The sequence below is a fragment of the Egretta garzetta genome, unplaced genomic scaffold (genome assembly GCF_000687185.1).
Source record: "Egretta garzetta isolate BGI_Z169 unplaced genomic scaffold, ASM68718v1 scaffold79, whole genome shotgun sequence".
In the NCBI taxonomy this organism is placed as follows: domain Eukaryota; kingdom Metazoa; phylum Chordata; class Aves; order Pelecaniformes; family Ardeidae; genus Egretta; species Egretta garzetta.
In genome coordinates this window covers 2,012,310-2,028,575 of record NW_009260791.1, presented here as the reverse complement: position 1 = coordinate 2,028,575, position 16,266 = coordinate 2,012,310, and the positions used below count along the sequence as shown (strand labels likewise).

General features: G+C 40.3%; 1 protein-coding gene across 1 annotated transcript in view; it reads right to left on the bottom strand.

Moving 5' to 3' along the window:
* The window catches only part of SPTLC2 (serine palmitoyltransferase long chain base subunit 2), a 72,287-nt gene that overhangs the window by 44,571 nt on the left and 11,450 nt on the right, over positions 1-16,266 (bottom strand). The window contains exons 3-8 of the mRNA XM_009646649.2: positions 15,955-16,103; positions 15,659-15,783; positions 9,490-9,583; positions 6,706-6,811; positions 5,643-5,862; positions 3,868-3,994 (exon numbers count right to left, since the gene is read on the bottom strand). Coding sequence (XP_009644944.1) covers positions 3,868-3,994; positions 5,643-5,862; positions 6,706-6,811; positions 9,490-9,583; positions 15,659-15,783; positions 15,955-16,103 — 821 coding nt within the window. The remainder of the gene's footprint in view (positions 1-3,867; positions 3,995-5,642; positions 5,863-6,705; positions 6,812-9,489; positions 9,584-15,658; positions 15,784-15,954; positions 16,104-16,266) is intronic.

Sequence of the window (16,266 nt, the reverse complement as noted above, 5' to 3'; positions counted from 1 at the left end):
TTTAAATAACCCAAACATCACATGAACAGCAAGAATCAAGTGGCTTTATACTAGAAGTTTCCAGAATTCCATTGCAGGAATCAATTTGTCATCTTTGGGTATACTATGACCCCAAAAAGTCTGCTTACTGTGTCTTTTTAATATTATTGTTTAAAAAAGCCCCTTTATCTACAAAACTATCTGAATTTCATTCATCTTTGTGGCTGAACAGAGAGAAAAAGCAGTGTCCACCGAACTGCTGGCAAGCATCTGCAACACATGCTCATTAATGATTTCAACCATAGCGACTCTGAATTGGAAAACCAGCTCCAAAAATTTCCTTTTGCAGGAAGAAGCCTTCTCCATCTGTCCTACTCACCTTGCTCTACGGTATATCAAACCCAAATGTGATGATATGTGAGATACCCATGTACATTGTCACTGGAATTCTCTGACGACATTCTACACTCTCAAAATGAGATGAGCGCTCTTTTGAAGAAACTCTCAAAATGATCACAAATCAAGTATGTTTTGTTTAAGTCCACATGATGGTCTTTTGGCCAATTATGTGCAAGACAAGTAATGCAAAGTAGAACAGGACAGACATACAGAACTGAGCTTATAATGTAGAGGAGTTTCAGAAGTAGTACTGGAAGCACCTCTACCAAGAACCCCTAACATGGCTCTGCTATCGCTTTGGCTGTTGGAGTGTTTTCTGCAGTCTGGATGAAGGAGCAAGTAACATACTTGTACTTATATATAATTATATTTCCATAACTGTCTTCAGAGAGATTCAGCCTTCCTAGTCACGTACATGCATAAACAGTACAGAGAATTAACAGATTAGTTTGAACAGAAATCAAGGCACAACAAACTACTGTTCCAATTCAGACAACACATTTGCATGCCATCCATCTTATGTTCCCTATAAGCAGCCATTCAACTTTTCATAGCATCTGTATTTTGTCTGTGCTGCCTCCTGCTAATATCCTATTTAGTCACTGGCAGTTTGCTGGAAAGATCTGATACTTACTTTTTTTAGTTATGTGAAGTTTTAATAACTACAACGCCTTATATTGTAAGCTTAGAGCCTCCAGATGTTTCAGTAGATTTAGAAATAACCTGACGTCTAAGAGGAGAGAATTAACTTATTCTTGCAAAATAATACACAAAAAATCCTTTTGTCCTCAAAACCTAATTGCTTCCTACTACTTACTCCTCAGCTACAGACCACCTCAATCTAACACCACAGTTTCCACAAAGGTTTGATGCCATGGAGGACAGCAGCTTTTACAAGTAGTGTGTGGTGAACAGAGCAGGCAGACAAAGTAGTCGCAAAGGCTCTTTTCAAGAAAGCATTCTTGAAGCCATTAAAAGATTTAGCTGTGGCCCAAAAAATGGGGTTGAGATCTAGTCATCTACTATTCTGATTCCAGCTCTAACTCCTGTGCCCTTGTAAATCCATTGCCCTATCTCAGTTTTCCTTCATCCATTGGTTCAGCTTGACTAATTTAAAAGCAGTGAAATTTTGGTAATACACAGTTGATTCAGAGGTACTTACTAGTAACCCAGTTTTACACTATTTTTCTATTTTTTTCCACAGTTGACAACTCTTACCAGCACCATTCTACTCCACATTTACTTGTAGTCAAACCAACTGCAGGCAGTGGCCCTCCAGAGCCCCACCCGTAATTCCACAGAATCCAAACAGAAGTTTTTCAGCCAAAGCCCTTAAACAAGGCAAAAACTTTGTCATGCTATCACTAACCAGCTGCTCAATTCACCCAATTGAACTTTTGCCAACTTCATCCACAGAAAATGCCTACAAAGTAATATTATCTCTAAAGCCTTGAGGCAATTAAAACAAATGCATGACTGGGAAACAGCACTGTGCAGAAAATGAACAGAGGAGCACTTTGATGCAAGGATCATCCTGCGAGGTGTTTATCCTAGCTGAAGGTTGACTTAGATGCTTAGAAAGCCAATAACACTTTCACGAGACATGTAGCTGAGAAATCCTTTCTGAGTATGAGTGGACAGGACTTTGGCTATCCAAAAAGCATTACAGTTCATATAGAAATTGGATGTACAGAGGCTTCTTTGAAATGACACAGCTTTCAAACACCAAAACTACTTATTTTCTCCATAGAAAGAGCGGCTAGGAATTCTGGTACTCCATAGCACCAAATTATCAGGATGTAACCTGACATGCATCTTAAGCAACATGACAACAATAAAGGCCTTTTGAGTTTGTTTTCTTTTTTTTGTCAAATTGGTTCCTGATCTGGTTCACCTTTCAGCTCTGATGGATCTTGCTGGCATAACGGCAGGAGAACAGTCCGGAGTGGAAGTTGGTTCCGTTCTCCTGGGTTGAACAAATACTACACTGTAGCCTCAGAAAGGGGCAAAAATGCCTTAGTTTGAATACGGCAAACAGAAATCAGTTACACATTCCTTGCTTCCCACTTCATTAAGCAAAACAGATACTGGAAGAAACCCAAAACAAGCAACGCCTGACCAGACCACAGACTGCTGGCAAATCATCAGCTAGAAAGGGCTCAAGCAGTCACTTTTACGACAACGGCAAGACCCAGTCCTTTTGTACAACTTTTCAGGTAGTTTGAAGCTTGGTTAATATCTGTTTGAGAGCAGCACTGGGGAGAACTCTTGGCTTGTACAGGTATCTCACATGGACCACTTGGAAACACTCAATGCTAGCACAGATACAGGCTGCTTCCTGGCTGCACTTGCCTCAGTGAGGATGTCTCTATTGAGCAACCACCAACACCAATTGCCGGCACTTAACTCTGTTCTCAAATAATGTAAGCAAACTGAATGAAACCTGTTATAACGGAAAAATTCTTAAGTCATTTCTCCAGCAAGCTTCTTCACTCTAGGAGTTATCCATCAGGTTAGTTGGTCAGATGACCCATGTTCAAAAGCAAATACAGTTCTTCAGTATACACCACCACCTCGTGGCCAGATGCCTGAAACTCCTGTAACAGAATTCAAACTGCAGAATATATTCAAAGAGCCTCTGAACTGAACACCACTGACAGATCCTCAAACTACACTGTCAGCCCGTGTGAGCTGCTCACAACTCTCTAACTACCTGCGAAGAGAGGAAAGTATCCCACATGCAAAGTGCTGTACCATTTCAGTTTCAAGGCAGCTTACACATCACGATTGCAAGCTATTTACTTCATGCTGTAACTGAAGGAAGCTGCCACCTACTAGGCAAGTGAGACATGAGAATTCATGGTTTTGACTGTGAATGCATCGAGACTAGTACAGATTTCCCCTTTCTTACTTTCTTAGAAAACTAAGAGAATAAAGACGAATATGCTGAATTTCTTCTCCTGGTGCATTAAGACTACTGATCTCGAAAGCTGCCTCTAGCTCCCCAAGTAAAAAGGAATTTCAGAAGCATTCCTGTATTTACTTTAACTGAGGTGCAAGCATCAAATTATACTAGAGATGAAAAATCAAAAGCATTGCCCCCGCATTAGCCAGCACACAAGACTGTAAAAGATACAGAGCAAAATACTCTGAAAGCAATCTAAAAAGTAGGGCAAATAACAAAGAACAGACAATGGGGAAGAAAAAGAAGGAGGCTAGAAAAGCTAAAAAGAACAAAAATCAATACAAGACAATACTGTGACTTAGATAAGACTAAAATGACTTACCTCTGGCTGGAAATTCCTTATGCTGTTATTAGGCTGATCTGCCAAGTAGGACACTAAATTGTTTTATTGCTCCAGAAATTCCAAGTCTATATGCACTAACAGATAATTATAAATGTGTCCACTGAATGAGTTATCTGTCAAAGCGATAAAGAGGCTCTGTTTGGCTTCCCCCTTCCACATGCTTACTGTTAGAAAGACTCACCAACACTTGTACCATCTTCACCCATAATGCACTTCATGGAGGTGATGATTTGCTCCACAACAGGAGGTGACATTGATGTCGCATACACAGCACTGTGAGAGTATGTCCTGAGGTAATCAATCAGTTCCTGGCAAAACATAAGAGGCATCGGACATTGCCTTCCCAGCGCTCCGAGAAATGCTTTATTGTTGTGTCTTAATGACACAATAAAACAGGCCACCACAAGAAACCTTTCAGAATGTTCTGGAAGATTACAGGTGTATCAAGGATTGACTTTACAGTACAAGTAATAAACAACTGAAAAGCAAACAGCAGGGACATGACAACTCAGAGTCATGTCACAGGACAAGAATGTGTGTTGATCAAAGACAAATGCCTACAACAGACTTGTTTAACACCACCAGCATTGAATTGCTACAAGGTGTTTGCATTACTCAAGCTGTGCACAGGCTGTGTTTCAGAAGTCTTTCCTATAACAGTGGTAGTATAAAGCAAATGAAATAGCTGGGAGCAGGATCTATAAGTGCTTATGTATCACACTCAGTGTAACTGTTTCCTCACAAACATCACCAAACAGGGAAATAGGTCACAAAATAATTTTTCCCATTTATCAGCACAATATAAATAAAGCAGCAGGTGTAATTTAAGAGTGCAAGAGCCTCAGCCTACCCTCCCAGTTAAACACACCTGCTACATTTGTTAGAGGGCAAAAGCCAGGTCATATAGGAACAAAGGATCAACACACTTAGATGCAGGCTGCTTGTAGTTAACTCTAACAAAACCATTCTAAAATACCCAGACCACTCCAGCAAAATATTAGAGAGACCAGTATGAATGCCAGCACAGATTCTGTTTTCTGCTACCATAAAATTAATAATGATGGCCCTGTAGATAGCGCAAGCTGGAAACATATTACAGAAATACACAGAAGTGTTCAATTTTATGTTGCTGTCTGCCCACTAGCTTGCTACCTTTGGACACAGATTAATATGCTGCTTTCTTCTGGGGAAGATGTCAGAGTAATTTTAATCCAACTGTAGTAAACTCTCCAGAATTAACATCTACAATTCCCATCTCTATTTGGATGGGCGGAAGTAACTGTCATTATTAGTATCTAAAAAATTATTGCCCTGGTAGGAAAACGGTAGAATTTTACTCTCAAATAAAGCTTAGAAGCCTGAGCCGTGAGCTATATTTGAGGATATGAGAAAGCGGACACATACAACTGCCCACACCACCCCTCTCAAAAGGAGGGGTTTGGCAAGGGAAATACTTTCTAGCAGTACTTTCCAAGAGAAGAGAGTCTGTAGCCAAAAAAAACCCCACCACCCACAAAAAAGGAAAAAGTGTCTTTTTAGAAAGCAAACTGTTCCGAGTCCAGAGAGAATCAATTCTACCAGACTAACCTAAGAAGGGGATTTTCCTCCAAACAGGCTGAAAAACTTCAGCTTTTGGCATTTTTCCTACAAGTCTCATCAAAAGTAACATTAAGAAATCCCTGCTTCCTGGCTTCTAGCAGTTCCTAAAAAGATATTACACTGCTACTGTACATTCTGCAAACTGAGATAATTGCTGGCCATGTGAGAACTATACAGTTCTGCAGTAAGTTGCTGGACTAGACTCTTCTGCATTGCCCAGACTTTCACTGTACTAGACATTACATACAATTATGAAACAAATAGACAATCAGGGTACTTGAGAAATAGATCAACTTTGAAATGCTTAGTGAAGGACTCCACCAGCCTGAAACAGCCATGCGATTCCCAGCTTTTTACCTTCTTGCCCCCAATGTATCCTCCAGCAGCTCCAAAGCTTTTGGTGAATGTTCCCATCATAACATCCACGTCTTCAGGATTGAGTCCAAAATACTCAACTACACCCCGGCCACTGGGACCCAGGGCACCTATACTATGAGCCTCATCAAGGTACAGATAGGATTTGTACTTCTTCTTAAGGGCAATCACTTCAGGCAAACGGACTATGGATCCCTCCATACTGTTGAGAAAGAGAAATTCAGTGTAAGTTAATTTAATGGTTGGGGCCTCCTTACAGAGCCTAAAGTCCCTAAGCTTTCTTTTCTTCACTTTTTCAGTAATTACAAACACAGAAAATTTGCTAGACACATCGTGTTCTGCGGAGAGATGAAAGATAACTCCTCCTTGCACTTGGGGCACAAATCTCTACATTCTACCTGTTTAACATATCTGAGATGCTGACATACGGACTAAATAGTAGTAGCAGCAGCAAGTTAAGGAAAAGGAATATGTTCAGTGACAATTTTATAAATTAATTACCTTTTTTTATTTCCATCCCTAATGTATTCTGATCTGACATCTACTTACCTGTTGTTTTCAAGTTTAAGAACTGACTGGGCTCTCATTAGTAGCACTCCAAAACACCCCATTTTGTGCTGAAAGTCACTATGATTTAAATGCCTAACACAGCTAAGCCTACTACGTGCTCTGACTCGCTCTCAGCAAAAACATTCAATTTGCACAATTCCATTCACCCTAGCATCACCTACTGAGCACAGAAAGAATGGAATGGACAAGCAATTTAAGACCTCAGTTTGGATGTAAACAATCAGTTTAGATTAATTAATCTCTACAGTTTTATCAGGATGTGGGAAGCACTGTGATAACACCAGGTGCAGCTACAGTACTAGCAACAGAAAATCCAGGATGTGAGACATACATAGTTCAATTTAAATCACAGATGAGACCAATGAAAAAACTATGAAGTGCCAATATTCATAGTTTGATTTGGCAAAGGAACCCAAATACTAAGCAGCTAGATCTCATGTGGAGGGGTCTTAGGAATATAAAGAATAGTTTGTACCTGTATATTCCTTCCACCAAGATAAGAATTTTTTTCCAGGGCCTCCGTGTACGAGGTTGCCCATGCACAATAGCATCTTTGAGCAGCTTCTCCAGGCTTTGCATATCTGCACCAGAAATTACTGTTAAATGGTACCAAAACAGCTACTAGCTTGAGTTTTGACATGACTAAGACAGCAATACTCCAGAAACACACAAATTGCTCCAGTGTGGAGGACAGACTGTACATAAGTCAATAAGCATGGGCTTCATCTAGCTGCAGGCCCACAGATGAGATTAAAGGGAATGGGTAACTGTATGAGTTCTGAGGAAGAATTTCATCATCCTAAGCTAAAAGCACAAGTTAGAGCATTAGACACAAACAGCAAACAAGGAAAGAAGGAAAAAAAAAAAGGAAAAAAGGAAGCTATCTCATTGTGAGGAAAAGGGAAAGCAATTTAGGTAGTAAGCATGTCCTTGTGGAAAGAAATCACTCAAAAAAAGAACAAGCAAGCTCAGGATAATCAACTAAAGATAAGTAGAAGATAGACCAAAGTGCAGGACAAGAAAGGGAGAAAATGTACTTTTTTATTACTTTGTTTAAAACTGAGGGGACTGGAGGTGTGGAACAGGAAGCTACTAAACCAAAAACAGAAAAGGAAGAAAAAGGAACCATCAGTGTAGGAAAGAGGACAGTGCTCAGCACAACAGAAGCGAGACAGATGAAGTTGTTAGTAGCAATGTGTTCTGAAACCTTAGCAGCTTTGGCTATGAACACTTGCCATGATCCAGGAGACATGACTAATATGAGCAAATAAATACATGTAAAATCAGTCCTGAAAAAAGAAAACTGATGAAAGGAGTGGAGATGGGAGTAATCAAACCATAAAAGCTAAAGTGCTGAGCAAGAGACAGATAAGAACACTAGAGCATGAAAAAGAACACAAATGATCATGAAAAGAGGATTGGTAGACTAGGGCAGTTGTAGCAGCAAGAGGAGCTTGTGAACTAGAACTAGACTAGAAATGATACAGCAAAATCGGTCAGTTAATAGACTGTTAAAAGGCAGCTAACATTCAGAAAAAGACAAAGATGAAGAAGTCAGCAGTGGAATCCCTGCCTCCAACAAATCTCAAGGAAGATAGGATGAGCTTAGTGCAGTTAGGGAGAACAATGGAATATAAACTTCTGCTCTCATCTCTCAAGAAAGAGGGAAAGACTGGGAACTATGTCTGACTTTAATAAAAAGGACAAACTGCAGAATGAGGTAGGAAAAAAATGGAAACAAGGATTTTTAAAGGGGATTTTTTCTTTATTTTTTTTCTTCCCCCATAATTTCTACAAAGCAGAATGTGAATGAAACCATTAACATCTCAGGAAAATGAAGTTAACTAAGGCAGCATAGAGTATAACAAGAGAAGGACTGAGAACACATACATAACTATGAATTGAACATCATCTTGACAGGCCAAGTTCATTGCTTGCATTTTCCCTTCTGATTCTAATCTGCCACTCCATTCTCCCTCATAGACCCTCACTATCTATAAGGTTTCTAGAATATCCCCCAATCCCACCATTGCTAGTTCATACCCCATCCATTCCTACCATTGCTAGTCCATACCCCATTCCCACAGATCATATATTCTTCCTCATCACACCAGAGCTTCTAAGTCCTTATCCTCAAACCCAGAACTGTGTATGTCACCAGTGTTCTCTGAAATTCTGGAACTGGGTGCAGTGTTCAGTAGTATGTCTACACAAACGCAGAAGTTGAATGCAAAGCTTTTGTGATCTTGCCCAGCAATCGAGATTTATGAAGAATTAAGGAAAAAAAAAGAAATCACTGGATGTTACAGTAAACTCTACACTTTTGTACAGAAAATTATTCAAATGACAGAGAACAAGAAAGAGAGAATACAAAAGAAACAATAAGCACAGCAGAGAATCCACTACCAAGTAGGACAGAGCAAGGAAAATAATTACAGCCACCCAAGCTTTGCTGTCACCACCACACACTTCAAAGTGAGCAAGAGTTGTGATGATCTCCAAGATTGATACTATAAAGAGTATTAGGATCAGCTGAAGAATGAAGGTAGTGGCTTTACTAATCAAGGACAACCAGGTACCTCTTTCACTGATAATAAGAGAAGGAAACCCTAAGTATTTTTAATCTTGAAGTTATTCTAAATGCCTCCTTTGAAGGAAGCTGAAACTAGAGAAGTGAAAATTCTATGTTTTGGAAACACAAGTACTTAAAAGCAAGTAACTCAGTGAAATTAATCTATGCTTCACATCCCAAAAATTTCTTTTGTACTACATTGTACCAATGCATGGTACTTTAGTTTAGCTAGGACATCTGCATGCTTTTGTTACTACAGGATCATGTCGGCATCTGGTCCTAAAACGAAGCTTGCTTATCTCCCAAACTGTAACCTAGACCACTACAAGACTGCATTACTGCATGACATGGACTGTTAGAATAGTCTAACCATGCTGGGCTATCCAAGTAATGCTAAAACACTAGTGCCCCTAGGCTTGCCAAAGGGCAGCACGCTCCTCTTCATATGCAGAAGATGTAAGCCAGAACAACTTCAGGATAAAAGCATTATTAGTTAAGACTGAACATATCAAAAAATATCCAATTCAGGACGATTAAATTCTCAGTAGCAGCAGTCTTTTGACCTTTCAGGTAACCAGCAATTGATTTCCTTGCATGAAATTGGATTTCCAACTATTAGAAGATAGAAGAGATTGTATCTGATCTATAGCATCTGCAGAAAGGCGGAGTCCACCATCTGATACTTACTGTTGTGCTTAAAGATTCGAATAGTTGCTCCTGACAGTCTTGCTCCGAGCACTAGCGATGCATGATTCAGTTCATCACTCAAAATCAGACAGCCCTAAATTAGAAGGGGAAAAAGGAAGATATTGAATAAGGTTATGTTTTACAGCCAAGCATATAATGCCTTTCAGCTCTGAACTGTTTAGAGATCATTTAAGAAAAAAAATAAAAATATATTTCCAACATAAATGCAGCTAGTCCAGGCAAGACTTGCCAAGAAACAATTTGCAGCCTTAGTATGGCAAATAAAAATACACAACTGCTGTTAACTGAAAGAACCACTTAAGTTTCACTTTTCCCAGAAGTCCTGCAGCTGAATCTGCCTGAATATCTCACAGTGATCACAGAATCACAGAATGGCAAGGGTTGGAAGGGACCTCGGGAGATGATCTAGTCCAACCCCCCTGCTAAAGCAGGCTCTCCTAGAGCAGGTTGCACAGGACATCATCCAGGCAGGCTTTGAATTTCTCCAGAGAAGGAGATTCCACAACACCCCTGGGCAGCCTGTTCCAGTGCTCTGTCATCCTCAAAGTAAAGAAGTTTTTCCTCATATTCAACTGAAACCTCTTATGCTTCAGTTTGTGCCCACTGCCCCTTGTCCTGTTTCTGGACACCACTGAGAAGAATCTGGCTCCATCCTCATGACTTCCACCCTTAACATATTTGTAGGTGTTGACGAGGTCCCCTCTCAGTCTTCTCTTCTTCAGGCTGAACAAGCCCAACTCTCTCAGCCTTTCCTCATAGGGGAGATGCTCCAGTCCCCTAATCATCTTTGTTGCCCTCCTCTGGACTCGCACTAGGAGTTCCACATCTTTCTTGAACCGGGGCACCCAGAACTGGACACAGTACTCCAGGTGGGGTCTCACCAGGGCAGAATAGAGGGGGAGGATAACCTCCCTCGACCTGCTGGCCACACTCCTCTTAACGCACCCCAGGATACCATTGGCCTTTTCCTCTCTGCCCAACTCTCCAGCCTGTCCAGGTCCCGCTGAATGGCAGCGCAGCCTTCCAGCGTATCAGCCACTCCTCCCAGTTTTGTGTCATCAGCGAACTTGCTGATGGTACACTCTGTCCCCTCATCCAGGTCGTTGATGAATAAGTTGAACAAGACCTGGCTGAGTACTGAGCCCTGGGGAACTCCACTAGCTACTGGCCTTCAACTAGACTCTGCACCACCGATCAGAACCCTCTGAGCCCTGTCATTCAGGGAGTTCCCAATCCACCTCACTGTCCACTCATCAAACCCATACTTCCTGAGCTTCCCTATGAGATGTTATGGGAGACAGTGTCAAAAGCCTTGCTGAAGTCAAGGTAGACGACATCCACTGCTCTCCCCTCATCTACCCAGCCGGTCATGCCATGATAGAAGGCTATCAGATTGGTCAGGCATTATTTCCCCTTGGTGAATCCATGCTGGGTACTCCTGATCACCTTCTTTTCCTCCACTTGCTTGGAGATGACACCCAGAATGAGTTGTTCCATAACCTTTCCAGGGATGGAGGTGAGACTAACTGGCCTGCAGTTCCCTGGGTCCTCCTTCTTGTCCTTTTTGAAGGCTGGAATGACATTGGCTACCCTCCAGTCCTCAGGCACCTCTCCTGTCCAATCCATTTGGTCAGTACTCATCCTCCTATGCAGCCAGGTAAAACAGAGAGCAGAGCAGCTTGCTGCAGTTCACTCAGCAAGTCTACAGTGGAGCTAGGAAACGGGCCAAAGTCCTAGATTAAAGACCTTATCAAAGTTGCACTATTTCTTACTTTAAGAGGTAACCACCGACTAAACCTGTGTGTGCTCAGTGATACCAAAGGGACTAATTTTCTTTAATGAATAGAACTATTAAGTACTTCATAGATGGAGGTAACATACAAAAGACAGGAAGCAGAAAATAAAATTGCAGAGTGAAATTGAGAAGTTTTCTAAAGCCATTAACCATTACATTGAATTTGTTTGCTTTTTCAGAAAAGATATATCCTTGGACAAATATCAAAACAGGATACATCTGTTTTGAGAGCAGCAATGATTACAGGTAAATAGCTGATATGCTGAATGTTCATTCCAGTGTTATCACTGTGAATTACAGCAATGCATATTGGGGGATTAGTTTGTAAGAGAGCAATAATATTCCTAAATAACCTTGGCCCACTCCAATTACTATGCAAATCTGCTGCAACTCTAGAAGTAACTTTGTTATGTTAAAAATCCAGAAAGCGTGTCAATATGCTGAAGATTTGATGCTAAACACATGCACATTCTATGCTTCTCTATTAACAGTTGGTAGAGGGCAGAGTCAAGAACATTTCTTCTCTGCAATGAGAGTTACTAGAAGGGATGATGAAGAGCATTGCCAACAGTTATACAAGGAGGTGTCACAAACAATAGGAGTATTTTCTCCACAACAAAGGAAATTTTGCACTAGAATTGCAACGTACCCAGAAATATTCTAAATCCTGGGAAAGCTCAAGACTGGTTTTCCCCAAAACCTCCAAAATATCAAGTGTTCAAACTGCTGTTACAAGGATTCACGCTGCACATTTCAGAGACACTGGTGTAAGAAGCACGGAAATCTCCAAGTAGCGTTTGCTCTTTGGAACTACTATACCAGACAAGGAGTACGTATACCATGTCAGAGTGTACTGATGTCAAACACTAGTTTATCAAAAACTGAAAATAATAATCCAGTGCTAGTATCCTTAACTGGTATGAAGTAGGAAGAGTGATAGATTAAAAAAAAAAGAAAGAAGAGATTAATAGTCTAGAAGGAGCTTCTCCATAAAAACAAGTACGAGCTTTTGGTATAGAAACAAGATTTAACAAATTGATGAGCAGCCTCTTTTCATGCCCCTGTAAAGGAAGAGGGCATTCAATTAGACAAAATAAGTTAATTGAAAACTGAAGAGTCTACTACTGTCTGCCACTAGAGAGAGGACAAAGGATCAAAGAAGCCACTGGTACAGTACAGTGACCACTGATGATCATACGGAAAACTGGGTGCTGCTACTACAATGATAAGACTTCAGTTGCATTTATCAGAAAACTTACATTTGAAAGAGTATCCAGGAGAAGACTAACCCTAATTGAAGATTATGCTACTGGTATCAAGAAAAACATGCCAGTGAAGATCGGACTTACGAATGCATCCTGCAAGGCAGACACTGAAACTGAAGTGAACGACACATTTTACCACAAAGCGCTGCATACAGGAACCGCGTAATTCAGTCCTGAGCGCTTAATTCTGCAAGCTAACTATACGTGGGAATTAATTTGTTTTCTTACAACCAAAAAAAGATCCTTAAAGCACTGTTGCTCTAACTCCCTTATCTAGCATCTGTCATTCCAGGGCTATGATGAAAAAGCTTTGTGCTAAAGGCAGTACAGAACGCTGTTATTAGCTAGTTACAGTAACTACATTAATGACACTCCAAAACAGGCAAGTTTCAGAGTCTAGCTTAGCCTCAAATGGTCTAACAACTTCTGACTACGTAATCCTCAAATTTCATATTATCTGCGGTCTAGACTCAGCATACTTGGCAGGGACTGTATTAGGTAGCCGACAGCTTGGCTGTCAACAGCGGGGCTCTCCCGCTGAAAACTGCCAGGTGCAGAAAGACCTGTTTTCAGTGATGCTTTAACAGTGCTGAAATACAACTTTCAGTGTACACCAATTAAACCTGTTTTCAGCATCTGCTTAGTAGAAGCCGCTGTTACAAGGCATAGTGAATAAAGATCAACTAGCTAATGCTGATGAAGCTTTTGAATTCCTTTTGCTGACCAAAGCTGATCAGATTATGGGGTAGAGTTGGATCCTAGGACAGTCAAGTCATATTTGTTGCTATTAAGAAGATTCAGGAGCAACATAAACCAAGTGCTTAAGGATTCCACAGAGCAAAACCAGAACAGGTGGTCCAGTATTATATATATGTGAGTAACTTTACTGCAGTGGTCTGTGGTTTAAGCTAATTAAGTTGCAATGTAGGCGACCAGATACTATGTAAATAATGAGCTTCAAATCACATCAGTGACTGTCAAAGAAACTCCTTCTGGCCAGATGCAGATGCCATTCCTGATTATATTTGCCCAACCTCAAAAAATTCATGTTCCAAGCAGCTTTGCACCTGAAAATGTATGCAGGACATGCAGAAAGACACAAACAGCAGTTTTAAAAAAAAAAAAAAACAAAAACAAAAACCAGAAAAACCAACAAAACCAAACCAACAAAAAACAGTGCACCCAAGAGTTTAATCAAGCACAGGAGTCTCTGGGCTTTACTGAGGACTCTGTCAAAGCATTGTGAAACAGGCTGTGCACACACAGCCAGTTGTGTGCTGGGTGGTGCCAGAATTCAGGATTTATGAGAGTCCTTATTCGCAGACAATGAAGAAATCAAAAGTGCAGTGAGAAGCAACTTCAGGCAGCCAAAAAAAAAGCATTTAGTGAACATTCTGAACTGCAAAATGGTTCATTTGACAGAACTCTCTTCTTCAGAAGAGAGCATTTTCTGTCTTGAGTATTCACCTGAATATAAGGGCACTTCTAGCGTTATGAGGCAGAAGCTTCTACATAAAGTGCACAAAACCAAAGTATGCTTATTACTAACACAGAACAGAATGCTGTATCCATTTATGAAAAGAGTTGGTTTAGTAAATGTGCAAGTTACATGCATGAAAACAGGTATGTTACATGCCTTGGAATTTACTGTTCAGATTCTCTCAATTTTTGTATAAACTATTAGAAGTTCAAATGTAGAAACTAAGGAGCTGAGTAAGGTGTCTCAAGGGTATTCTCATAAGGTATTAAAGATACACAGTAGGATCCACATACATAGAAAAAAGATGGAGTAACTTTGCAGTAATGGGCAATTTGTACTGACTTAGAACAGACAGAACTTTACTTAAATGTATCTGAGCGTGTGTGTTCTGAATCCAAAAGGTCTTGCATAAATCATGAATCATTTTTCTGTTGAAGAGGAAAATTGGGGAGACATAGGAAGACAAAGAGCAGAAAAATGCAAGTAAAAGACCTGTCAGGACTAAAATATGTTGTTCAAAATCATAGCACTGCAGAAGTATTTGACGCCAGAAAGACTAGATTTGAAGCACTGAATTTCTCTGTGGCATAGGACTGAAAAAACATCTTTGATTATGGAAAGCATCTGATATTTAAAACTTAACAGACCAAAAGAAAAGAGGCATTATGTAGCCAGTGCTGCTTCATTGTTACAAATAAAATAGCATGCGGGAAGACACTACAGCTAGTCAAGAAGAGATTCAGCAAGGGGAAAAGTTGCCTGGAAGAACAAGGCAGTAATTTTATAAACTGTAGATACCACAAGTGGAAGAATTTACAAAATTATCTCAGGAAGTGGAAAAATAAATAAAGGAAAAATAATTCACTACAGAGGGACAAAGAATTCCAATAGGCTAGTAGTATTAAGGTAACAGTTAATAATTTTCAAAAAGAGGGAACAGTTCCAGTACTTGCACTTTTTTACTCTACGTAGAACATACATTTTGCATCAGAAGATGCAAACAAAGAGCTCTCTTCCATTTCATTTTCAAATACCTAAATAAAACCCCATATTATGAGATGGAAAATGCTCAGGCTGCATCATGTACCGTTTTATGGGACACAACAGTAGACATCAGTCTTTACATTTCACCTTGTTTCTCTCAAATAGCATTTCTACTAGGATTTTGCTCCTTCAAAGGAAGGGTTTTTCAGCTGTCACTCAAAGATAAACAAATTCTGTATGTACCAACATGCAATTCAGCTTATCTGTGTGTCTCACTGACAGTCACTTCTTAGTGTCTCAAGAGCATCAAAATACCTTCAGCCAATCAGCCTGTTATTCAGCCACCATTTCATACACTCATGAGTAGCCTGAAGAAGCAAGCCTTAACATGCTAGGCTCTCTCACAGAAAGAGGGCAAGATCTGGACTGCTGCTGGTCCCGTGGATGCTGTTTCCCAAGATTTTTGCAAAGGTTAGAGATGCATACTGTGACCTACAGGGAACTGTTTCCGTAAAGAACATCTGCAAGGGTTACTACTGAAGAACAAAACTAAACAAGTAGCATGTAGAAAACCCAACCAGCAGAATCTGTTAGATGAGCTTTTGTCAGTGACTTAAGCCATACCTTGCGCACTAAAGCAGGGATGTTCATAGAGTTGGTTGCAAACCCCATTCCATATGCCATTGCAGATTCCACACCTAGGAACCTAGCAACTAGCTTTTCCAGCTCCTCATGTTTGTCCAAGTTTCCTGCACATAAAACAAATGAGAAATTCAGAGTGAAGAGCAGCTTTCACCATTACTATCTTCTACAAGAAGAATTTCCACCAACCAGGCTGCTCTTTATTTAAAGGCCTATAAGGGACAGTTACAGACTTTGAAACATACGTTCGGGGAACATCGTATCTTGCTCCAACTTACCCATCTCCTGCCTAGTGCTGCACACCCCAGCTCCATACTGAGACAGAACTTTAGCTGCTGCTTCTTGGCAAGGCCCAGTCTTCTGTGCAAATCCAAGGTAGTTGTAGGAACCCATATTAATAATGTCCTTTATCACTCTCCCTGTATACCTGTGTTTTAAGAACACCACAAGTTAGGACACCCAAAATTAAAAAAATTAACTACACCAGAAGATTATTATTTCAGTTTCCTAGAATATACATGGAAGTGTTAAAAATCAATAGAAACAACCATTAAATTATTTCAGTACTGCCCCTCATCATCAAACTGAAA